Source organism: Cydia splendana, chromosome 2 (assembly GCF_910591565.1).
Source record: "Cydia splendana chromosome 2, ilCydSple1.2, whole genome shotgun sequence".
In the NCBI taxonomy this organism is placed as follows: Eukaryota; Metazoa; Arthropoda; class Insecta; order Lepidoptera; family Tortricidae; genus Cydia; species Cydia splendana.
In genome coordinates, this window is record NC_085961.1 from 26,427,949 (window position 1) to 26,455,042 (window position 27,094).

Consider the following 27,094-nt stretch of genomic DNA (forward strand, 5'->3'; position numbering starts at 1 on the left):
AAAGTAGCCAAAAACCGTAAAATGCAAAGTGGTTTCCCAAAAAAAAACTTGGAAAGTGCATTTGCTTACAACATTCGACACTTTGGATGTTTCAAAAAAATATATGGCATCGCTTTAAGCCCCCGATGTACCTGAATGCGAAGTCAGATCATTTCGAAATTTTCTCCATACAAATAGATACTTATAAAAATAAAATTTATCTCCAAAAAATTATGGCTGCAGAATTTTTTTATTGCATATTTTGATACTGTAATGCAAAAACATTCACAAGAACCTGTCCTTAACACTCGTATGTAGAAGAATTTCTGCGTAAAAAGCTTACGGAACTCCACTATTCTTATTAGTACCTAACTTATTTTGACCCTGATTAAACTGTGATGATTTGTATCGATTTTGTCGAATAATGGCGTATTATTAAGAAAAATATATTTTGGCCGAGAAATCATTCCCAGCAACTATGGGAAATTTCCCAGGAAGAATGGGAAATTTCCCGGGAAGAATGGGAAATTTCCCGGGAGTATAGGGAATTTTCATAGGCGGGTGAGATACAGTTTATAATATTTTTTAAAACAGTTTAAGATGCTAAGTGTTGACTGAATTTCTGATAATAAAATAGTATACGAGTATCTATGCGCCATTTCAAAATTCCCCTACTTTCCCTTCATATGGGAAATTCCCCGACCAAGGGAATTTTCCCGGGAACGGCACATCACTAATTACAATTATTTAGAGATGTATATGGTCTCTTAATGTCAAATTACATAAAAAATTAAAAAAAAAAAAAAAAAACAGATACAAAAACACAAAAAATCTATAATTAATAGAGGTATAAAATTGTACTGGTAACCATGTTAACTCCAGGTTTAACGGGTTTACCCCGGGTTAGTGGAATGGTGCAAGTGGCGCTTAGAGGTTTAATGTAAAATTAGTCTTTGTCTCCCCGCTCGTTTATTATAATGCCCTCGAACTTAATCAACGACTTTGTAATCAGTAAGTATTTAAATCTGGATAGAAAATTCAATTTGATTCTCTTTCTTGTCATTCCTTAGAGAGGACGAGTTATCAGGAATATTTCTTCTTTAAAGAAACTCGAAAAATGATAGACAACAATATGGACCGTAATTAAGGATTTCTGCAAAAATAATCGCTCTTTTTCCTTTAACAAAAGCTGTAATATCCCTTTATAATATTTACCGTGACTAAACAAATATTTTGGGGAAGGTAGCAAAAGGGATTCCCAATACACTTCTCCTCCGACGGTTCTCTTTAACAAAAAAATAAATACAAACTTGTTCTAACTAAGTGGTCCATATTTAAATAACCTACTTTAAAGCGGGCATTACATTATACAATTTGCAGAGCGCTAATTAAGTGTTGTTCGGCGAGATAAAAAAGAGCTTGTTCATTACACTACACTAGCTAGCGACGCTAGTTAGTGTCTTATTTTCATTTCAGCAGTCATCATCGTTCGAATCGAACGTCGCGATTCGGTCGAAGGTCGCGTTTCGGTCGAATTCTTTGTATATTTCGAGAAGCACTTTGTTACCATCATTTCTAATGTCTTTGTTCTTGTAATCTTTATGTTTTTTATCCCATAAAAATGGCAGGTCTTTATAAAGTTCAATCATGTTTAGCAATACTTCCTTTTCCCTAGTCTGTGGCTGCGTCATTTTGAACTGAAATGCAATAAATAAAACAATAAAACATCCATACGTTCGAGTGCGTCGGTGGCGTGCCGACAACTGACCTTACACAGTAAGCGCTAAGCGCGCTAAAACCATTTACACTATGCGTTCTAGTGCGCTAGATAGCGTTAGTGCGGCAGAGCACATGCGATCGCACTAGATTGGGTCACTAACTGGCTAACTGTATTTACACTATACTAAATTAGTGCACTAACTCAGCTAGCGCACTGCAAATTGTATAATGTAATGCCCGCTTAAGAACAAGGGACGAAGATCAAAAAACCTGAAGAATAGGTATTTAGACTACCGACCTACTCCATAAAGCTCTTACAGAATAAACACGTATGTTTTTGTGTAGATAAAACTCGAAGTTGATATAGGAAAAAAATAATGGCAAGTACTTTTCTTAGTATATTAATAAAATCTCTAATTTTTGTATTGTTTAATCACATTCTGTTTTAGGGGTTAAAATGTATTTTTTAGGTAGGTACGTACCTACTGTATTGACTTATAATCATTTAAAAAATATATATAAATAGAAGTGCCAATCTACCACCTTAAATACAACGATATATTTTAATGACGCAACTTCCGTGAGACATAGACATAAGTATTTACATATTAAATATAATAAAACACACGCTACTACGTCGGTCCGCCAACGCGTGCCACCGTCGAAGCGCCTCGATATGAAGCGAAACATGTCGAGCAATCCTCAACTTATAAGTACTTATAACACGTTTTAATATATTTAACGATATTCATTCTCAAAATAAAGAAAACCGCAAGCGGTGATTTTAGGCAATGGCAAAACACCTGTCATAATTGGGTCATAATACTCATAATATCTGTAGGCCACCCTATAGATTGTTTACCCACCCTTCGCCGTCATCATCTCGCAAACTGAGCAGTTTCAATATACTCGCACGCGAATTGATCGCCGATAAGGATACCGCAAACACTGTTAAATGAAATTTGCTGTGAAAGAAACCACCTGTTTCAAAAGCCCCCCCCCCTACTGTTACCGGGGCTCTTTATTGTCCCACGCGCTAAACAAATATGGCCGGTTATGCGAGGATTATTTGCTATAGGTTTGTGTTTCATGTGGCTATAACGCCTACACGAATAGTTGCAAGTATTATATCAAATAAGCCCACATGAATTCTACATTGAAAATGTTCTTAAAGGGTCAAACAGATCACCGTGTTATGTCTTTCCTGTAGAGAACTATGATAAAATCATTGCTTATGGGCATGCCCACAAGCTGTTAACTATTGCCCACAAGCTGTTAACTATTGCCCACAGGAGAGAAAAGTGTACTGTTCGCGCGAACACACTACTTTTACTCTTGTGTATGTCTACAGGAAAGACATAACACAGTGATCTGTTTGACCCTAAAGCAATATGAAACTCCTCGCCTTTAATTTCAAGATGAATAACATAAACACCAGAACTACGAGTATCAAATGAAATACAAACTATAGACACATATACATGTGTCTATGGTTTGTATTTCATTTGTCCAATATCTTGCTCCAATGTGTTTTTGCAGTGAGACGCAATGCACATTGGACAAAGAAATTAGACAAATGGAATACCACCCTTTGTAATATATTTTAGTTTCGGTCACACTGAAGTTCTTATCTAAGTTTCATTCCGCACGGAGGTTGGAGGCAGTAAGAAGTGGAGCCTTTTACCTTTAATGTACTTAGTGCCACTTGCACCATACCACTAACCCGGGGTTAACCGGTTAAACCATTAACCTAGTGTCAAATTGTACTCGTAACCATGGTTACTCTAGGTTGAATCAGTTAACCCCGGGTTAATGAATGGTGCAAGTGGCCCTTAGTATTTTAGTGTCAGTCAGGTGAAACAACATATCTAGGACTTAGGAAGTTTTTAAAGATTACTGGAAAGTATTTTAGGCCTGGGTAACTATGTCGCATCTATATATATAAAACAAAGTCGTGTTTGTTCCAGCATCCATAACTCGAGAACGGCTGGACCGATTTTCATGGTTTTTGATTTGTTGGATTAGTCTCGGCCTAGAATAGCAGAATAACCATTAAAAACATTGAAAAAAATTTACGAAAACAAAATAATGAAAGAATGATCATTCCCATACAAAATGTTCCTAGGTATCTTACCTGTCAAACATTTGATCTTCATCCCGTAAACTCTCACCTCAAATTCAAGAACGTATTTTAAAAAGGGTTTCGAATCGACAAGATATATCCACAATATTAGGATTACCCCGTATTTGAGATTTTGAAATTGTAAAATAGTGACAGTAATGACAAAGGATTGACATATTTTTATTTATGCATGCATTATAGTGATGAGGCTTATCGTTTGTCAAATGGAGCGATTATAAACTCCCTGTTAAACAGTTTCGAACGCACCCATAAACAAAATGACAACCAACAAATACATACATCTAAATAATAGTACTACCTTAAGGCCCCAGTACACAATGGGCCATCGCCGGCCACTCCAAGGGACGCAGCCATGCGGTAGAATGAGATAGCAATATCACTTGCTCCCTCTAACGCATAAATGCGTCCCTTGGAGTGGCCGGCGATGGCCCATTGTGTACTGGGGCCTTTACAATCGAATAAAAGGGAATCGGCAAGCAAAATGGAGTTTGCAACCACACCACACCACCTGATTTGATCAAACAATTTAATCAGATTGGTGCAAGACTGTTCCCGTCTGGACTGGCATTAAGTTAAGCGGTTTAGTTTTAAGTACCCTGATCCAATCTATGGTAAAAATAAGCGAATTCATTTAAATTTAATCATTTATTAATATACGTAATCTAGCTACCGAATGTAACACACAACAAGACCTACGTACGTTTCAACACTTTCAATAAGCAGATAAGTGTGCACCGCACCTACTTTAACTAAACGTATTTTAAGATGTATGAGATTGAAAATGACCACCGCTTTTCTGGACACATAAATCTGATCCTTATGAATATTCTTGAGATTATTTAGTCTGCCAAGAATAAATTCATTGGTTTCACAGAATTGAACACCTCAATTATCTTTTGGCGAAGTTCATCGAGGGTATTTAATTCCCGTGCGAAGATCGGGACTTCGAGGCGGCTATGCGACTGGGCCGTTGTGTCCAATCCATCTGCCAGGGAACTCTTGGTCTAAATGATATCGCACACTAATTGGAGTTAACTGTGCTGGCGCACAATCTTGCTGGAAATGGAGGTTCTCCAAATTTTGCTCCTGCACCTTTTGTAGCAAACACGTTTCCCAGGCATAGATGTAAGTAAATTGAGGTAGATATGGTACCAGGCGCACGATCGTGAGCCATTAAATATAGGTTCCGGAACCTATATTTAGTTAGTCGTATAGGTGACGCCAACCTGTCAAGTTGTCAAAATCGTTGGATCAAATTTTAGTTTTGTCAACTATGAACGTCACACGTCTACATAAATAAAAGGTCATTGTTCTCAGGTATTGTTTTATTTAAAAATTTATTGTAAAATAAAATTTGCGGAAAATCTAATTTTTAATTGACAAGTGACAATTACTAATCAAAACACATTTACTTCATAAATACTCTGACAGGTGATTGATAACCAAAAAGGAAAGTGTTCATTTGAAATTATTTAACCTTCTTTGTTAATTATTATGTTAGGATAATGTGAAGCCTAAAAAAATTGGATGAATAAAAAAATAGTAGTTTGTGTTACAAGGGATCAAAATGATATATTTCCGTCAAGGGCGTACATTTAATCCTGAATGAATCGATGGATTCTAAAGTAGAATCCTGAGAGTAATGAGGGATTCAAGTGTTAACGCCTAAGACGAAATAATTTTGATATCGTGTGACACACACTGCTTTTCACATCAACTATGAGGAAAATAAAAAAATCTTAGTATTGGCACAATCTGATGCTTAAACAGATTATTTAAGCTAAAAAAATAATGTGCAAAAAAATTTAAAAATAGTGTGCTAGAACAGAAAAGTGTTACTTTGATCCCTCCTAGCAGGGAAGAAAAGTGCCACTTTGATCCCTGATCACTTGAAGAAAAAGCTCTTTTCCGAATAGGTGGTGTGAAAAAATACTTTTAATTAAGTATTTTAAAAGCATGAGACTTAATTGAGGGGCTTAATGAAGGGAAGATATATGTAAAACATTCATTTTGTATTACCAATTTAAAGTCACCCTATATAGTAGAGGGACTAATCGATAACAATTTTTTTCAGGCCTGGCTGCAGGCGTTCGGAATGTTCATTATGTTTCCGTACGGAATGACAGGTGGGATCGGGACGTCGCTCTACAAATGCATGGTGCTGTCTCGCTTACACATCATGTCAATCAGTACCTACATATAATTCTGAGCGTGTGCGGCCAGGCTAATCCGTAACGTGCCAAAAGGAGACATAATATAGATAGGTGATACGAAGTTCACCGGGTCAGCTAGTAATTATATAGAAATAAGACGAGACAGTTTTACTTCAAGATGAAATCTGCGACAAAAAGTCTAATAACAAATGTACTTACTAAATAAGTTAACGTTCCATAAGTAACCAAATGTTAAAAAGAAACCCTCAACGTGAGAAAGAGTTTATATACTTTTTTATACCACAACAAACGTCACGATTATAATCATAACATTGCAATATAAAGTGCAATATTTCAACAATTTATATAAATATAATATGCATGTGGATTTGTGTACTGTGACACCAATAATTAGTCCCTGACCTATACTAGAGTCACGAGTATAATAATAGCTCTATCTAGTTGGATCAGTGTCTATCCGAGCCTGATCGAATCATTACATTAGGCTCCCGTTGCCTTCTGCGTAACATCCGAATTGCTATTTACAGTCTCTTTGCTATAACAGTACAGGTACAATCTGGCCTATAATTAGGCACAGTTGTGGTGAATTTCGGTGTCAAGTTATGCTAGAAATCAGAAACATCATGGCGTTGGAACCAATAGTACCTATAGGCTTGGGAAAGGGTCATCAAAGCCCGGGTGCCGGGTGCGGCCGACGCGGCTTGTACAAGTGTCGTTAATTTTAACGTCGTGCCCATGTTAGCACAATAAACACTCACAATTAAATATTATGCTGGGTAACATTCAAATGCAGGGATGTTATCATATTTCATTAAATTCATGGTTCATTTGTAGCACAGGAATAGTTAGGTAGGGTAGACCGAGGCTCACGGATCACTGGGGAAATCGGATCAAAATAAGCATTTCTGTAAAATTTCGATATTTTGTTGCGCTTTCTGTAGGTGGCGTGATAAAAAATTGAACTAGAAAGGAGGAATAAAAATAATGCTCAAATGCAACATTAAAGATACCAATGATAGTTGATCTCAATTATTTGACCTTTGTGATTCTTAATCATATGATTAACATTGTTAACCATTATTAATTAAGATTTAATGACAGAGTTTTTTTGATCCGTTTTACCCCTTAAAATGGGGCGAATCGGATTTTTTAAGAGGTTTTGTATTTTATTTTTCATAAATCATATTTAAGTTTGATTTTATGTCTGAACCTTGGATTCTATTCATTAATAAATAATTTATCCAACTGAATATTAATAAAAACAGTATCACCTTAAAAATTGTATTTATTGACCGTCAAACAAAAAATGACCCGATTCGCCTCGGTCTACCCTAATATTAAGTAGGAAAAGGTGGAATAATCTCGAAGATCCCATCAAGCAAAAATATATGTTATTCTCTATGAATCCCGTAATTTCCTTAATATGAGTCCCTGCGGTTTTAAGCGACACACAGTCGAGCTGTAAGTAATACCTATGATTCCAAAGGTGTTTCCTAAATATAACAAACTCCGAGTTAACGTAATCTTGCGAAACGTGACTGGAGCCACAGAGGGGGCCACAACACAGAGCACTCCGCCACACAATTGACACAATACGTAGACGTCAAAATTTGCTTACTCAATCAAACGACCGTCGGCATACCGTCGGTGTAGAAAACCAACAGCGGAAAAGGTGCGCACAAAGGTGTGGTTGAAGTGGTCGTAACATTTGAGTGCCTTTTGCTTTCGTTTCGATATAGTACTTTGACTTTTTTAAACAGATTGTCGATTTTACGACCCTGCATTAATTCGAAAATAATTAAAGTTTACATACCAATAAGTATATACAGAGAAGTACCGTAAAACGGGGTCAACAGAAATCGCGGGGTGGATAGAGAAATTTTGAACTTTTTCTTTCAAGTTGTTATATTTAAAAATGTACATCTCTAAAATTAGATTTTTTGGAATGCGTATATAGTAGGCTATTTATTCTCTACATTGATACTAAAAGAACTTAATCAAACTGCCTAAAAGTTAGATTTTTTTGACCCTAAAGTAAGGTCTCGCCGAGGTAAGAAATGAAGCCTGTCTGACCTTTGTTCTAGCGGTATATGTTTTGACATTAACTAAGTAAAAGTTAGCTAACCTGGTAATATAGTATCTGTAGTACCTAAATAATAAAAAATATCACTAATTTTCTCTATGATGAAACATTTTATTGCAAAAAACTAATAACAAGCAATTTTACGTAATAAAGGGGTCAGTGGACACGCATATGGGGTGAGTAGTTACGCCATACGGGTTGATTAGATACAACAAAGGGGTGTAAAGACACGCCTTGGGGGTTAAAAGACACGAAAAAATAATTTTGTGTCAAATAGCTGTTTAACAGATATATATACCATTTGCTAATAGAGTATCAACATAATAATGACCAAATTCGATGTCTATGACAACTAAAACTTAATATTTCTATTCACCCCTTTCTTGCGTCTATCGGCCCCGTTTTAAGGATATGGAGAAAACAGGTAGTGTCACCATGCCTGTCACGTTCTAACAAGTATGTAAGTGCGAAAGGGACGCGCATAGTGATAGTCGATAAAAATGGAACCGTGCTGAGCCCGCTGGACTCAAAAAATGTTATCAATATTTTTACTTTTATCATTTGGATTATTGGCGAAAATCGTCCTTGAAGTTGAAAATCGTGTCTTTACACCCCGTTTTACGGTACCCCTAGTGTAAATTTCATTCGATAGCGTGACGTGACGCGCGTTTGCGTTAAGTGTCATTTTGTATGGGATTTTGAGTTTCCAAAACGTCCCGCTTGCGTGCTGTTCAAAATCCCATACAAAAACAGACATAACGCGAACGCTAGTCAGGCTATCGAATGAAATTTACACTAGGCTAGGGGTTCTGATAATCACCCCCTTGAAGAGGTTTCAGGAGAGCACATGTTTGCTGTGGATTGCGCGCTTCATGACCTTACATGAGTTGTGCAATCTGAGGCAATCATGTGTGCGGATTTGACATTTGCTGAATCTGGACCCGCTTTACAAATTACGCACGTACCTACACAATAGTACACATGAAATACGTTCGTACCGTTGCGAGCTGCACAGCTACCGCGAGTTGGCATTTGACATTAACGTTAGCGATTACTTAAAGTTTAAGTCTTAAACTTATCTGATGCAGGCATATTATGGATGGCTTAATCCACGTGACAAAATATCCGTCACTTTTTAACAGAGCGCGATTGTGCGAAAGTAACGGATGCCGTTTTATCACGCTGTCACGTAGACAAGGACGACCATCATATCCGTACAGGAAGGTGACATATGTGCATGTAGGTACTTACTTGAATATTTAAGTCCCAACTAAACGTAGCAGGTGGTGTGGAATTATCAATAGATGCGAGGCGTGTGGAACTGTGGAACGCAGATAACGGCAACGGCTATTGGTGCCTCAATATACTTGTATTCACTACCTCACTTATTTTTATAGCCCCATTCTCATTAAGTACCTACATAACTATTGCTTAGTCCGTAGCTTTAGGAAAATTTATTTTAGTGAAGTAGTTAGGAACTCTTTCATGCATTTTGTAAGAAAAGCTATTTAAACGTTGTAAATAGTTTGAATAGATAGAAAAATTTCACATGAGACTTTTTTGTACATACCGCCTTTAAAGTTGATTTTTGAAATTTACTGGTACATTTAACACATATTCATTTTACCTACATAAGACGAAAGTGAACGGCCGCGCGCAAACCGTTTTTCCATACAAACGTAGTTCCCATTTTCCTCTCTGGATATTAATGATACCTAGAAAATATTTTAACACAGTTTGGTGTATAATTTTAATTTACCACTGTTACCTATACCCCTTCGTAAAAATTTTTCGAATATTTTATTATTGTACGAGTTAGCATAAAAAAAATTATGGAATTGGTTTTCGCTCCTAACTAAAAAAAAATAAAAAATCTCCAACTAGAGGAAATTTAACACATTTAGTAATGTGTGTGTAGGTAGGCATTTAAAACAAACTAAATAAAGCTAGAAAAATATGACCTACTTACCTAAAAAGTCCCGCTTATCATGTACTCACTAGTCAGTATAGATTGTTGCCAATCGCCGTGGCATTAATTGGAATGCAGAGGCAGCCAGGCAACCCAATTCAATTAGGAGCTTGCATTTTCCGTGGTTAATTGCAGCAGAAATTGGAATTCATCCGAGTCCGTTAAAATGTAGAATATTTTATTTTAGAAATTAAATAACTTAAAAGGTATCAATTTATAGAGTAAGTAAATTTGTGATGAGAAGGTAAAGATGTCGTGCTTTCTAGCAACCACACTATATTGTTTAAAACATGACTACCTATTTAATACAATAATACCGACATTAGTCATAATTTCAGGTAATGGTTGAGTTTGAGCCCTGTGTTTGTATCATTAAATTGATTACTTGTAGTATTAGACAAGCCAAAATGTGACTATACATAGTTTTTATTTGTTATTGTTGTAGGTGCAATCCCCATGGTGACGGCGACGGTGCACTGCGCGCCCGCGCCGCTGCGGTACTCGGTGCTGGCAGTCTACAGCCTCGGCAGTCTGCTGGGCCTCTATAAGGTGACACACAACTCTCATGTACCTACCTATAACACAATGTATACCAGCCCGCCCTTGTGCCTCCCTGTTGAGGGTGATGACGATGACGGTAGGTACTCGGTACTGCCCATGGTCTAATAAAACATGGTCTTCCATTCCCAGAGTGACACGGGCCTACGTCACAATAACATTGCCACTTTATTTCAACATAACATGTTACATGGGTACATTATACCTATGGTTAATAAGTTAAAATATTCCTTTATAATTTTATAATTTTCATTTATATGTATTTTAGCTTAAATTTTACAATAACACGTCATTTTTAATTACTCGTTAGCAATATCTTCCGATTCACGAAAGAAATTTCAGACTTTCGGGTAATTCTGTTTATACTACTGGCAACACAGGATAGCGCTGTGCACATTTGACAATTCGGATCTAGATAACTTCATGCCCTGACCGTCATCCTTGTCGAACGCGTGTTAATTGTTATTTCCTTCTCGCTCAGTGTCAGCAGTCGCAGTGTTTTCCAAACTTTTCACGCCGTAAGCTTGGTAATTAATGTGTAACTGTGAATTAGTTTTTCAAACGTTTGTCTTGTATAGATAAATAAAGTTTAATTTAATACATTAGATTTGTTTTATTTTACTATGTTTCTACATGAATAACTTAAAATTAATGCCGTTAATATAATTTTCACCGTTGGTTAAAATTCTCCCACATTTCAAAGTTTGAGAACCTGTAAACAGCATGATGACGTAGGCGCGTGTCAGTTAGGTCATACGCGAATCTCGGAATGGAGTACCAGGCGGAGTATATTATTATACCATGGTACTGCCAGTCTCCAGCCTCGGCAGTAACATCGTGCCATTGTGATAAAAGAGAACAGACCGGACGAATGAATCTTGATTGGCAATATTTTTTATCATCTGCTATCTCAGATAAAAGTCAGATTGCATCACCATACTTTCCTTTAAACAAAAGTTGTTTTGGCTCTTGTTAATTCTTAAGTGCTCAGTATTTGTGCCAAAAACTCCATAAGCTAGTGAAAGACCAACGAGGATGCCAAGTGCTGCCCATCGTAACTCACTGGCCCGCCTCCCTTATGACATTTCGAGCGGCGTTGCCAGCATGCTGCCATCACGTTGCCAGTTGGCATGCAACATGCAAGGCAGCCTGAATGGAGAACGGATAGCGCTGAATTATGAAGATAAGTATTAGGTTAATCTGTTGGTAACTTTGCAGTGAATCGTTAATAAACATAATCTTGAGGGCAAATAGGACTGAAACTTTTATAGGTAATAAAATGCTTAGTTTTGGGATTATACTGAGCAACGTTTACTATGGGACCAGCCCCGAAATCGCGAAAAAAAGAATTTACCCTTCCATAGAAAATGGACCAGCCAAAATGTATGAAACAGCAAAAAATTTTTTTATCGATTTCGAGGTTGGTCCCATGGTAAAAGTTGCTCAGTATAATCCCAAAACCTCCCTGGCAACAGGAATGCAGTTATTTTTTAGCTACCCTGTATGGGAACCCCGGAATAGGCCTGTTGCAAGTAACAAAGAATCATGGAAATAATGGTTTCAACGAAACATATATGTTAATATGATTCTAAAAAATGGCCCAATCTCAGTATAAACTGAAGGATTATTAATATATTCAATAAAATAAAAGTGCAAAATTCTCCAATCGGCCATTTTTACTGAAACGCCAATCAGAAACGTTCCAAACAGTGACGTCATCAATCCATAACATATTTCTTAGAGCAACATAGACAACCTCATTGACCGAAATCTATACGTGGGCACCAAAGAGTTCGAAAGGTGCAAAAAAAATGTTATTTCGCCACTAAACATTTATTACGTCCAAAAAATATTATTACACGATATAAAGTAGATATCTATTTGTTATTATTTAAGTAAAATGCTAAATAATACTATATTTCAACAACAAACTTTTTTAATTATTTGGCTGAATGGAACTATCATTGCCATGTTGGCTGTCGTAACTAGAAAAAATTAAACATTAAAAAGTAAAACCGGCGTTCGGTGATTTTCACTCAAAATTTACATGTATCTAAATAATTCATCTTAAACTGCTTCCGTGTGAGACTTTTTGTGTAAAATTAGTTATTGTGATAAATTTTTGTAATGTATTTATCATCCCTAATCGTAATATATGGTGCTGAATTAACAATATCATTCGGATTCAAGGGAAATTCTTAACTGTACCTAAGTATGCAAACAATATCTACCACCCTACCACCAACTAAATGATGACGTCACAAATGGCATGCGAGGCGTTTTCGCGCGAAGTTTAAACTAGCTATAATAAAATGCAATTATCTATGTTAAATCTTATGAGTATAACTGAAATATAGTGTTTTTCGGAACTAATACAAGTGTACCGACGATATTAAAAGGGTTTTCAAAATTTGTCATCAGGCCTATTATATAACAAAAGTTAAAAGTTAAAAAAATCATTAACTCGAAAACTACGAAAAATCGGCTAACATACATGGGGTATATTCTGATAGCCCACGCCGTGAGGAATCTAAAAAAAATTTTTGAACGTCAAGGTTTGGACCAGCCGTATAAGGTAGGTACCTGTCGTAGCACCTCAATAATTTTCGAAATAAATAACACTTAGCTGCCTTTTAAAGTAAGCGACGTTTAATTGTATAACCTACCATCTCCCATGACCCGCAATCATTTTACTAATTCAGCAGTTATCAGGAATATTCGCGAAATAATATCCCAACTGTTCTGTGCCGGTCTAATAATAGTTATTTGTACAACAAGAGATCAAGGTTTGATATTTCTGCGAGTGCTTATTTTGAGTCCCGTGCAAGCGAAAGATTCTATAATAGATTCACGAGCGTAGCGAGTGAATCTAATTTAGAATCTTGAGCGTAGTAAGGGACTCAAAAGCGCACGAGATGTAAATAACTTTGATCTCGTGTAGTACACAAAATTTTTCACACCTTAGCAGTGAGAACATACCTGGTCTATTAGACAACTTGAAAAATGTAATCCTTCTTCGTTTCTTAATACCTATGCACTCATGTTTTCTTAAGATATACAAACAATTAAGTTTAATTACCGCAATCTAACACAAAAACAAAACGTAATAATAAATTTCAGTAAAATAATATGGAAATAAAGAAACATCAACTGACACTTCAACCAACAACTTTTTTTTGTAAAAAAAGAACTTTGTAAGATACGGTCCGAATTGCGGATACGTACAAAATCGCATTTTGCTCACTATTTTTAAGAAGCAAAGTACCCTTGTTCGAGCTGCTTAGGTGAAAAAGAGTTTTTGATTGACTGGCGATAGGCGGGCGTCACACTTGGTGCCCGCTGCAGGGATTTCACCCTGCGATCAAAATGACGGGGTGCCAGCTGCGCGTCAATAAAAAACACACTAGAAGTGTGAAGCGGTGTAATAAGTAGGGGAAACTGTCGGTGAAAAACTTCTCATTGTTCCCTAAATACGAGCTGTACCGTAAAACGGGGTGAGTAGGTTTCGCGGGGAGAGGTGGGTTATGAATGGGGAGAGAAGGTTTGAGAGAGGGGTGAGAAGGGATTTTAAGGCTACTGCTACAAAAATAATGTATTTCAATTTAAAATGGAGCTATAGTAATACGCATAATAAAAAAAATCGATCCAACAATCTTCCAAAATCACCTTTGTATGAAAACCCCTCTCACCCCAAATACGAAGTAGAGAGAGAGGTAGAGGTAGAATACTACGGGGTGAGGTGGGTTTTTCTCTTTATCGTCAAAGTTATGAAATGGAACTACCCAAAATAAAATAAAAACTAAAATACAAACGTCCGGAACGCTTATTATATACACCATTCAGTTTTCATATGTAAAAATAAAATGTTATCGAGGTTTGAATTTCAGTTTTGACCCTACTCACCCCATTTTACGGTACTAATGAAGAAATACGATTGACTCCCAATCGAGTTAGATTGCACGGAACGTACGATCTTTTATCTAGTGTCTAGAGTCTTAATTGGGCCCAATAAAGTAATTTATAACTTGGGAGTTTAATTAATTGGTCCGCCGAAATTAAACTTCCTACATATTTAACTTAAGCCAGCGACTCGCGCTCCTACAAAATTACGATGTTACTTTTCCACTAAATATATATATATGTACCTCAAAATATTACTTTTATAAACTCCTGAGATGCAAGATATCATTCTAAACACTCTTCGGTCTGTTATATATTATAAAGGACTTCTTCATAACTCACGAACTAGGTGCTGTTTATAGTTGTGTCAAAAGTGTGTTTAGTTTTGTTTTAGCTTAGTCCTGTGAATGAGAAAACAATAAGCAAGACATACAGGGTCATTTTTGGACCGTTAGCCATATTGTGCGAGGTGATTAGGTAGGCCATACTGAACAACTTTTTCTATGGGACCAACTCCGAAATCACAAAATATTTTTTTAACCGTTTCATTCATTTTGGTCGAGTGGATGTCGACGTTTTCTATGGGAAGGTCAAATTTTTTTTTTCGGGATTTCGAGGTTGGCCCCATAGAAAAAGTTGTTCAGTATGACCTACCTAATCACCTGGCACAATAAAGCTAACGGTCCAAAAATGGCCCTGTATAAAGTGGCGGATCGCGTTTTTAATTTTGTACTTTGTACGCAGGCGATGCGCGCGTGGTCACCGTGGGAGCGGCGGTTGTGCTTCGCGGCTCCGTTCTGCATGCGCGTGCTGCTGGCCGGCGCGCGCGCAGCCCGGCTCGGCGGCGGCTGTCCGCACGCCATCCTACACGTGTTCCTCCAGGTAATCAACCCTCGGCCTCGGCTCGTAGCCGTGCATGTCTCATAGAGCTCATTCCTTCTCGACCCTCGGCGAGCTTATTGCTCAATGAGGTTAAAACAGCGGTGAACACACAGTAGGTACCAATGAAATAAATTAAGATTCATGGAATATTCCATGGAAATGAATTTAAGAAAGAACTGACTAAGTGGCTACAAGATCATTGCTTTTATACTATTAAGGACTATTTAAATTTCAAATTGTAATATTTAATTCATTCATGACATAACTCTGACATAACCATTTTATTTTAGCTTATTTTATATTTTTTTATGTGCAATTTATAAGTATTTCGATTGTTAATTTTATTTGTAATGAATTGACGTTGTTTTATTAAGATTATTGAAATTTTATGCATGTACCTGATGATGTACCCTACTAGTAAATGTAATTTACAAACATTTTGCATGTTGCCTTTATGTCGACTAAATACTAAATCTAAAACTGTATTAAGACCTAATTGTAACGTATTCTGGCAAATAAACATTTCTATTCTATTATATTCAATTATATCATCAACGTTTATCTCTTGTATTGAATAACGTCCACATTCGAACAAATGCTTATAAGCAGTGATCGTTAATTTTCCAGCAATTTTGGTGCAGCATAGTAAAAATAAACGATTTTCTTCAATTTTTTTCTAGGGAGAGGATTGGTTAAGGTTAATATTACTGTTATTAACCCTAATTATCTATTCCACCTAGAGTAGGGCATACAGATGCCTTTAACTAGGTTTACCAGATGACAGGAATTTTCCTGACATGTCAGGAATTTTGGCCTTTTGTCAGGAATGGGGATGGAACACGAATATGTCAGGAATTTTTTGAATCGATAGACTTTTTTATAAAGTACCTTTTTATTTACTTAAATTAATACAAATAAGAAATGTAATAAAATTTAGTAACTTACATTAATAAAACGCGGCTATCGGCTCAATCGGGTGGCCATCGCTAACGGCTAGACACCCCCCCCCGTCGTCGTCGTCAAAGGTATGAATGTCAGGAAAAATATTCGGAAATCAGGAATTTTGTCAGGAAATTCTAAATTTGTATCTGGTAACCCTACATTTAACCAACAATGCTGCACTAAAATTGCTGGAAAATTAACGATCACTGCTTAGTTATAAGATACCTACCTATACTTAATAATTACAAGAGAGAGGAAGATGTCGCTGTGACGTCTATAAGCATTGTTCGATCGAATTGGGCCGTCAGTTGAGATAGTACAGTTTTGCTTCTCGACTTAACCCGAGACTTTACAGCTTGTGCCAGCTAATAAGCCTACACCAGCCATTAAATGTATCGCTGGGACTGATATATATTGTACCTATATCTAATCTAACTTTTGGTTTAGTTGAAGATAACTCGTTGTGTGGAATGGTAGAAGTTTATTATGCATAGGCTAGGAAAAACTACTTTCAGCTTTGTTTAACGATGCAATTTTTTCTTTATACACCTACTTTTTTCCACTACATGTTCATATGAGTATCTTCTCCTTGTTAAGTTTTCTTCCAAGTATCATTTCTTTGATTCCGCTAACTTTGATTAAGCTAATGGCTCCTCTACACGATGGGCCAACGCCGGCCACTCCAAGGTATGCAGCCATGCGGTAGAATGAGATAGCAATATCACTTGCTCCCTCTAACGCATAAATGCGTCCCTTGAACTGGCCGGCGTTGGCCCATCGTGTAGAGGAGCCATAAGACGGTCTTCACATTGGATGCGGATCCGCTCCGGTCCGGTTTGCGAGAGGAACATACGTATACATATACATGCAATAAGCATAGCGCTGTGTCGATCTCATACCGGAGCGACGTGCATCACGTGCGCACCCCCATCAGTGTGATACCACCAGTCTTATCTTATCAGTACATCCCTAATTAATCCCGCCGCCTTGCCGTGAGTCAAGGAGGCAATAACCGGTGAAATGTGGCCGAGCCAGCACCGAGCCTCCGACTCCGACCCACCTAGTTGGCGGCGCGCCAACTGGGCTGCTCCGCCAATAAACTAACCTACGAACTATAAGCACTGACCTTCGCTGAGCGTTAGCACACGCTAGGCTGGGCTCCCGTACCGCTGAAGCTTACATCATGGGGCTTATATTTATCCAATTCAGTTGTATCAATATGTTGCTACATTAAATTGATGGGTAGGCTTAGGTTTCTGTGCGAGTCTTCTCCTTCTTCGACCTAGCGTTTTCCCGGCCTGGCGCCAGGGTCCGCTTTCCTGCTCAGTCTTCTCCACTTTGCCCGGTCTTCGGCATCCTCGGGTGTGAGATTGTTCTCCCCCATGTCCGCTGTCACGACGTCCAGCCAGCGTTTCTTAGGCCTACCGCGTGATCTAGGGCCTTGGACAGTGAGATTGAGGCATCTATTTCCGACGTAGTCTACCGGTCTGCGGCGTATATGGCCATACCATCGGAGGCGACTTTCCTGCAGCTTATCCGCTACATCACGGATTCCGAGGCTGCCACGGATGTGTTCGTTACGTATGCGATCTAGTCGCGTAACGTAAGGTTTCTGTGCGAGTAAGTAGGAAAATTCATAAGATGGCACAACATCTACATTAAATGCATCTGTTTATTTATTCGGTTTTTTCTCTCGCTCTCCTTCTCTTTCGTTTATTTATTTTAAAATAAGTAACTGTTAAAACGCGGATTAGTAGGATTAATTGTGGAGCTGCGTAGGGAGTGTGGTTTTGGCTGAAAAACAGCGTTAAAGTGTCACTCATGTGGGCGGACATGCCAATACCGTTTGCTTATTTACATGTTAGAATAGTTACTTTTAATGGCTTTATTTAGTTTATTTTTTGTAGTTTTTTTGTGGCAATAAAGCATTTTCATTCATTTAATATTCTATAAAACTTTTAATTCATACAATATTTAGATAAATGAATTCACAGACTTTGAGACGTTTGACGTGTCTAGTTGTTATGCTTTGGGCTCACAACCTATTAGCTTGTTTTTATCGATGCTATATCTACCCGTACACCATGAGTCGCAAAAGAGTGCACAGTAAACAGCCATTTAAGGCCACTTGCACCAACCAACTAACCCGGGTTAACCGGCGGTTAAACTAGGAGTTACCATGGTTACCAGTACAGCTTAACTCTGGGTTACTGGGATGGTGCAATTGGCGCTTATGCTCTGGTTTCCTAGGATAGCGGTGCCGTCATATAGCTGCCGTCTCCATACAAATACTACGACATCCATATTTAGCCGTATTATTTAGTATGGAGACGGCCGCTATATGACGGCACCGCTATCCTAGGAAAACCGATCTTTAGAAACAATTGTTTTCAGACGAACGCTCTGTCACGGTCACGTACACAGATATGGTCAGGCTACAGATATATTTTGAATTGTAACATTTTATTACTTTTGTTAGCCAAACCGAGCTATAAAACCGGGCAAGTGCGAGTCGGACTCGCGCACGAAGGGTTCCGTACCATAATGCAAAAAAAAAAAAACAAAAAAGCAAAAAAAAAAACGGTCACCCATCCAAGTACTGACCACTCCCGACGTTGCTTAACTTTGGTCAAAAATCACGTTTGTTGTATGGGAGCCCCATTTAAATCTTTATTTTATTCTGTTTTTAGTATTTGTTGTTATAGCGGCAACAGAAATACATCATCTGTGAAAATTTCAACTGTCTAGCTATCACGGTTCGTGAGATACAGCCTGGTGACAGACGGACGGACGGACGGACGGACGGACGGACGGACAGCGAAGTCTTAGTAATAGGGTCCCGTTTTACCCTTTGGGTACGGAACCCTAAAAACGAGCTTATTATTTTCTAATAAATCAAAACTTTACCCTGTGGCTGTGGTCCAGCTGCAATTTATTACAGTAGTGTTTACGACCCGAGACATAAATAACAAAAAACCGGGCAAGTGCGAGTCGGACTCGCGCACGAAGGGTTCCGTACCATAATGCAAAAAACGGCAAATAAAAACGGTCACCCATCCAAGTACTGACCCCGCCCGACGTTGCTTAACTTCGGTCAAAAATCACGTTTGTTGTATGGGAGCCCCACTTAAATCTTTATTTTATTATGTTTTTAGTATTTGTTGTTATATATAGCGGCAACAGAAATACATCAGCTGTGAAAATGTCAACTGTCTAGCTATCACGGTTGGTGAGATACATCCTGGTGACAGACGGACGGATGGACGGATGGACGGATGGACGGACGGACGGACGGACGGACGGACGGACGGACGGACGGACGGACGGACGGACAACGGAGTCTTAGTAATAGGGTCGCGTTTTACCCTTTGGGTACGGAACCCTAAAAATGATTGAGTCTATATACACATGTGACCCTTAAACAAATCAAACTCTTAGAGTCAGTCTAAGGTCTAAACTAACTTTGCACCGACTTGTTAAGAACAAAGTGGAGGCGGGCCATTATAAACGTCATATTTTGTCATTGATGTTGACCCTACACACTTTTTCATTGCAAATGCCAAGCAGAGTTAGCTTGGCCCGACTCTACTTAAAAATAGCGCTTTTTGGCACTGAGAGAAATCCGGAACATTACAACAAAAGTACCAACCTACATTATTTTCGTCTGAAATTTGATTTCTAAAATATCAATCAATTAGATAACAAAGATACTTAAAATCTAACATATCTACTCTTATACCTATTTTAAAAAGACAGATAAAGTTAAAGTATCTATTAATTATAATATAAGCTTTTTTTTATTTATTTTACATCTTAATAATTTAAGCTTATTATTATTGTTGTTAAGTATTTAACATGTTAAAGTCTTTGGATATCAATCATGAACCAGCTTTCCAAAGTTCAACGAACTGTAATTTTTTCAAGCTCACGTAAGTTAGATAACAAACTAAGTATACAATGTAAATAGACAGATACGAAAGGTATTGTTTCTCATAAAATCTTCGATCAAAAAACCAAACAGAATGGAGGAATGAATAGTCCTCATCCACACACTCGCTATCGGTTCTACTAGCCACGTTATTATTGCAGTAACTAGTCACATTAGTCACTATACACAAGAAAGTAATTAATCTCAGCCGGGTCGTTAGCCACTTCGCATCGATGAGTTCCATCGCTCGGTCGGGCTTCGTGGCTCGAGACATTAGCTCGGCGACGTCGCCATTTGTTAGGTTTCTCTTCAATTAGGAAAGGCTATTGGGAAAATACATAATATACCATACATACCTCACTAAGATAGTGTTGCTTGTCACCTATGTACTTGTAATTATTATTGTTCTTTATGTACTTATAATATTTTCGAGCCAATACGAGTATATGACTACAACATAGATTGGTAACATATCGAATATCGAACAATAAAACTCCTGTTTTGCTGAAAAATTATAGGTATACCTATCATATCCGGTCAGATCTTGTCAAAGTGCTTGCATGAAGCATACAAGGTTCACCACTCTTCCTGTTACAATGTGAAAATATTTCAGAAAATAGAAAAAGAAGGCTGGAAATAGCATTTTTTTCTCTAGATGACCAAAATTATGATTTGTTGATGGATGTTTTCTACATATGTATTGAATTATATATTTATCTATACATTATATATGTATGTACATCATCGTCTAGTACCCACCACACAAGACTTATTGGACGTAATGTGGGACTAGGTCGATTTGTGTATAATTTTTATTTTGTAAGCGAGTGCTTCTCCTCAGCCCGAACCTGGCCTGGTGCCAGCTCCAATCCCTCGCGAGTAATAAATTACTCGCACCCCGTTCCAGATAATCGCCGTACTGTACATACTCGCCATGTACTCCCGTTGCTTACCGAGCGTATTATAATTTATACTCGAATGCTCAGACAGTTTATGTGGCCTCGAAGTCCATAACAACTATTATGCGCAATCGGAGGCTGCAACAAAGGAGTTCGACTCAACAGCCAACGCTTTCTAAGTTATTGGAACAACAACCCTTCCTACGTGCATGATCGGGACAAACAGGCCATAATTAGTTATAATCCGGGATAATGGAATATAATTTAAAAAAAGTTTTATCATAACAACCTACAATGTTTTTGTGTGTGCCTACGCACACTGATTTTTTAGTTATCCAGATTTTTTACTTATTTTAGGAAAATAAAAATGATTACCAGGCGTAAGCATTACAGGCGTAGATAATTCCACGCGGACAGAGCCAACGAGAAAACAGCTGCCTACCTACACCTGTATATACATCTGCGCTAACCAACTTCATACCTACCGGTCCAGAAGTTCGGTGCGGACTCTACTTGTGTAAGAACTTTCTGTAATCCTACTCGTACCTCCATCTCGCACGTCAGAACCAAACGCGCTCGTTTACCCCCAAATTCTAATCTGCCAAACCACTCCATAAAAGACGGACCGACCCATTACACTGAAATGTTCTGTAACGAGGGTAATGTTAGATACCTACAATGGGATATAAAGTTCTATATTTTAGGTATAAAGTTCTGTACGGCTATACGGCTAATATTAAAAAGAAGGTTTTAGTCGTACATAGGTATCATTTGTCACAGTAGAACCTTTAGTTATAATATAATTTTTTATTAATGTTAAATGTTTATTAATGTAGGGTAGGAACTATTATTTGAAGGTATTAGCTAGGAACTCTTACTACTAATCTTACGGTCTGATTACTTACGTCGTGCCGACCCGCTCGTAGTTAAACCACAGTTAAACTTTACCGTCCCATCATTACCTTCCGAATGACGTCGTTACTTTTTTACCTACCTTTTACTGAACATAATTTTTGTGAACATTACCTCATTTAGCGTTTGCGTTAAATCCGGTAGTTCTGATTTTTTGCAGACTTGTTCATGATGTTGGCCCAATGAATAATCCAAGTTTGAGACCTAGAAACTCCCTGAGAAGGTACTATCAAAAAATAGTCTTTTAGGGTTATAATCGCCCAAATCTAAAAGAAAACCGAAATTTCGCGGCTTTTTCGCTTTTTGATAAAGTTGCGTTCGGCGCTCGAGGTCACAAACTTGGATTATTCATCGGGCCAACAGCATAAATAAGTCTGCAAAAAATCAGAACTACCGGATTTCACGCAAAAGGCCAGGTTACAAAAATGGACAAAATTACTGGATTACTAAATTTAAGGTGCATTATTCTCGCAATAACTATGACAGTATTTTTTTATTAGGTAGTACATACTAGTAATTATTAATGTGGGGCTAACGGATGAAAATTATGTTAAAATAATGTAAGTGATGGGCCTTAACTTTGTGTACGTTTATAGAAGAGAAGTGAATCTAATTACTGTGTGACCCAATTTCAGTTGGCGTTTTTATGGATTCCATAAGATAAGAGAGATCGATAAAATGGATAGTTCTAACTATACCTACATTGTAGAGAAACCATATTCTTTTTTAGTGTTTTTCAGAAAACAGCTTTGGAGCATCCGGGACAAACAGTTGAGTCATTTTCACAATTTATTATTCGCCCATAAATTGTAACCTAATGTAATTTGATGACCGTAAAAAATATTTGGAACAGTTTTCTCGCGCGTTCATTTATGTCCCGTTGGGTTGTTGCGTAGCAGAAAAACAGGATATTTTATATAAATAAGTAGGTTACCAACGTCAGCAAAAACAAGCTTGGGGGCTTCCCTTCGGAAGTTTGCGACAGGCGAACCGCGGCGCCATACTTGCTCAACTCGAAGATGCCATAACTAACCACAACCCATCACAACTCGAGCGGAGCCTATTTATTATATTTATATAAAGAAAAAGAAGGATTATGGATTTTTATTATGACTAATTTGTTACAAGTTTGGATGAATCTAGAATAAATTGTTTTATTAGGCCTATTTATTACCTTTTTATTACCTGAAATTATTACCTTTAGGGTTATGATTTAAGTAGGTAGTGTACGAGTACGAGTACCTATCTATGTACCTATTGTACTTATGTAATGTTTGTGTCGTGCATTTTAAAGTGGTTCCTCTGTTCCATCAAAACTACTAAGCTGATATTGGTGAATGAAGTGTCAACCGATTCGTTTTTAACTATGACGTTGAATGACATAAGCTACATCCGCTTCAAACCGACAGATAATTAAAGAATTCTATGCGTTTTGCTTGTTACTGCATTATACAATATAGTTACTTAAGTTACTGTTTTTATAATAGTGCCAAAAACAAACTTCTGTGTTCTTCACTGAGAGAAAAATCACCACCAGGAATTAATAAACAGTTCTGTACTGGGGGAAAAAATGAAGTTTTAGTAGTAATCATGGAAGTTTCACTATTTCTGTAAAATTTATTTATTTCTACAAACAGCTCAGTAATACTAAATCTAATTTCAGCAAACAGACTTTAGTAAATGGAGCATTAAACAAAGTTCAGTATTTGTTACAATCCATTTTTATTACTACTAAAATTCTCCGATTTTTACTAGTAAAGTTTGTGATTTTTGGAAAAAAGCATCTGTGATTTCAAGTTATGATTTTAGTAAATGTCTCACTTACATAGTTTTGTAATATCTAAAAAACGAGTTCGCGGGAATAACATTACCCCATTTAAAATAACAATTCAGTTGTTACTAAAGCGACATTACAAAGTTTACTGGTATTTAGTAGATAGACTTGTTGTGTTTATGTTCATTGTTGTACCAATCACTAAACGAGTTTTGTAATACCAACACAGCTACTTGCTACGTTCATTTGGTTAGAGTTAGTATTGTGTCGGATGTCGGGCGGGCGTGTCTCGTGTCTTCTTTGTTTAAAACATACTTAAGTTAAATAATAAATTTAGGATATATTGTGGGCCATGGACATATTAACCCGCGACCTACTGTGTAGTTGGGGTCTACAGGAATATATTGTTCTGCAACTTCGAGCTAGCTGTTGTTATTCTAGTGATAATGACATCAAAGGTAAATCTAAACTGTTTGCAATTCCAACCTCCCTAGCACAGGTGCGCCGCGAGAGCATGTTGCGCGCGTAATAACTACTAGTCTCTTTCTGACTGTATGAATAAGAAAGGAATGGGTAGAATATCTCGACAGGCTTTTATAGTGCCTCTTTAGTACAGAGATATACTACCAAATGCTTTTTTATTCATACAGACAGAAATAGAGACGGGTAGCTACCACGCGCGCGACATGCTCTCGCGGCGCCCGTTTGCTAGGGGCGGAGGAATTGCAAACAGTTTAGTTTTTGCCTGTGACGTCATTATCTCTAGAATAACAACAGCTAGCTTGGAATCGCAGTACAGTTTAGTAAAACCTATGACGTCATCGTCTCCGATATTGCTAAAGCACGCTTAGAATTACAAAACGGTTAGTTTTCACCCATGACGTCATCACCTCCGATATTGCTAAAGCACCTCTCGGAATAACAAAACCAAATTTCTGAAATTACTCTAGCATACTTCAAATTACAAATATAGAAGTTGTATTTCCTACTAAATGGAAATTGCAAAAGTCAATTTGTTCCTATTAGTTGACTCTCCTTGTCCCCGGATTAAGTTTTATTTTTGTAATTCTAAGTGTGTTTTTGTTAGTTTTTTCTCTCAGTGTTCCCTGAACAACTGAAGTCCTTATACGGTCTGTAGCCTTACCACGTGCTTGACACTGACCTGACATTGACATATTCGCCAGCGTGTGCGTAACTTACTTTCTATGCATCTCGCTCATATTAGTGCGAGCGAAATGTACAGAAAGTAAGTTACGCAGACGTTAGCGAATATGTTAAGCTCGTGGTAGCCGTACTGAGTCATGCGTTGTGAATGGTCGTACATTGGTCATCGATATAAGTAGCCCAATGTCAATAGCACCATCCACCACTTCCTAAATATCTTGTGCTTACCAAGATGCTGAATGCGTCATAATTACCGCGAATGGTGCGTATTATTTTGAATGCACTTGCAAAAAAGAATCATCCCGATTTTTTAAAGTAGGTTTATAAAAACGTTTACCCTCAGCAGTAGCCTATTAAACTATTGCATATAGGCACCGCTTTTGAGGCTGCCCGTACGGTTATATGCCAAAGGTAGAGCGTAGAGTTATTGAAAAAAAAGAATAAATAGGCCAATTAGCTCAACGCGATATACAGCTAATATTAATAACTGAATAAGTATTTTTAAAAAATCGTTAAAAATACATTGGTCTTATGTGTTTATTTTTTATTTGAGTACCGGAAATCTACAATTGAAATGTCACTTCGAAACGCCTAACTCGTTCATATAGCAAATTTTGTTCAAGATGGCGATATTGGCGATCCTATCAGTCTCTCATTTTTGCACTCGATCATCAATAGGTACGGGAGTTGAGGAATATAACCGGCCGTAAAGTTTGTAGGCTAGTAGACATCTAAAACTGGACTAATAGAATCTGCAGATGATTGACACTCTTAGAAAATAGGAAAGCAATTTCGAAAAGATGTTATTGACATTTGACATTATGATTGATGAGGTTACTTACATCAAGAACAATCAAGAAGTTATAGATTTCTACGAGTAGGTGCAGTTCTTATATCAAGAAACCGTTAAGCGAGTAGCCACCAAAGAATATAATATGTGCTCACTAGGAGGTAGCCACCCTCTAATACACGTTTCTTTTTCCGTATAAGATCATGTTGTTAATTTTATTTATTAAGAACATTTTTAGACATGCCTTCTCATTATTGTTACATATTCAAGTACCTGTCTTATTAAAAAAGAAATTCAACCTAAATAGAGTTAGACAAAGAGAAGTCTGCAACGATTTTGATAGCACACGCAGTGCAAGTATCATTTATACGTCATAATTTCATAGAAGTTTGACATTTAAAATAACACTTGCACTGCGTGTGCTATCAAAATCGTTGCAGACTTCTCTTGGTTCAACTCTAGGTAGGTACCTACTGTCAGTTTTACTCATACTGTTCTATCATATCATATTCACGGAAGAAAGAAAGAGCGCGCCGCTGATCATATTCTTAAAAAATAGACTATAATATTTATAACTGACGTGGACACTGACACAAAGAGAGAGAGAAAGATTAGAAAGCTTCGAAATGTGGTGTTGGCGGAGAATGGAAGGGATTAGTTGGACGGAAAAAATATCAAATGATAGGGTTCTAGATAGGATTAACGAAAAAAGAAATATAATAAAGACAATAGAAAATAGAAGAGGAGTACTAATTAATTGGACATCTGCTACGACACGACATGTTCCTAAAGGACATCATAGAAGGAAAAATAGAGGGAAAGAGAGGAAGAGGAAGACCGAGAATAAATTATTTCAACCAAATAAAAGAAAAGGTTCAGGTCGTGTCATACCAGAAGGTTAAGGAGTTGGCAGAGGACCGGTCGAGTTGGAGATTGCTCCACCGACAAGAGCACCACAACTCTTAAATATAAAGAAGAAGAATAAGATTTATAACTGATAAGAACAATAAGTATAAGTATAATGAAGTACTTACTGATTTTCTTTTTTATTAATTAAGGATTTTGTGGATCTTATAAATAACATGCTCCTGTATTTACAGAACATTGTAAACGGATTTTAATACTTTAATACCATTAATACCATTTTTCATATCATAGGGGTCAAGTGCATAAAGAGGTTGGCGGTTACGACCTCGTACTTATCGCCATAGATAAAGCACTGTTCTCGTTCTGATATTGTATGTATGTTTGTTTATTGAAGGTCAGCAATCAGCATTA

At 37.4% G+C, this 27,094-nt stretch overlaps 1 protein-coding gene across 1 annotated transcript in view; it reads left to right on the forward strand.

Annotated features, from left to right (window-relative positions):
• The window catches only part of LOC134806045 (progestin and adipoQ receptor family member 4), a 105,816-nt gene that overhangs the window by 76,662 nt on the left and 2,060 nt on the right, over positions 1–27,094 (forward strand). Inside the window, exons 3-4 of the mRNA XM_063779250.1 lie at positions 10,513–10,616; positions 15,270–15,407. Coding sequence (XP_063635320.1) covers positions 10,513–10,616; positions 15,270–15,407 — 242 coding nt within the window. The remainder of the gene's footprint in view (positions 1–10,512; positions 10,617–15,269; positions 15,408–27,094) is intronic.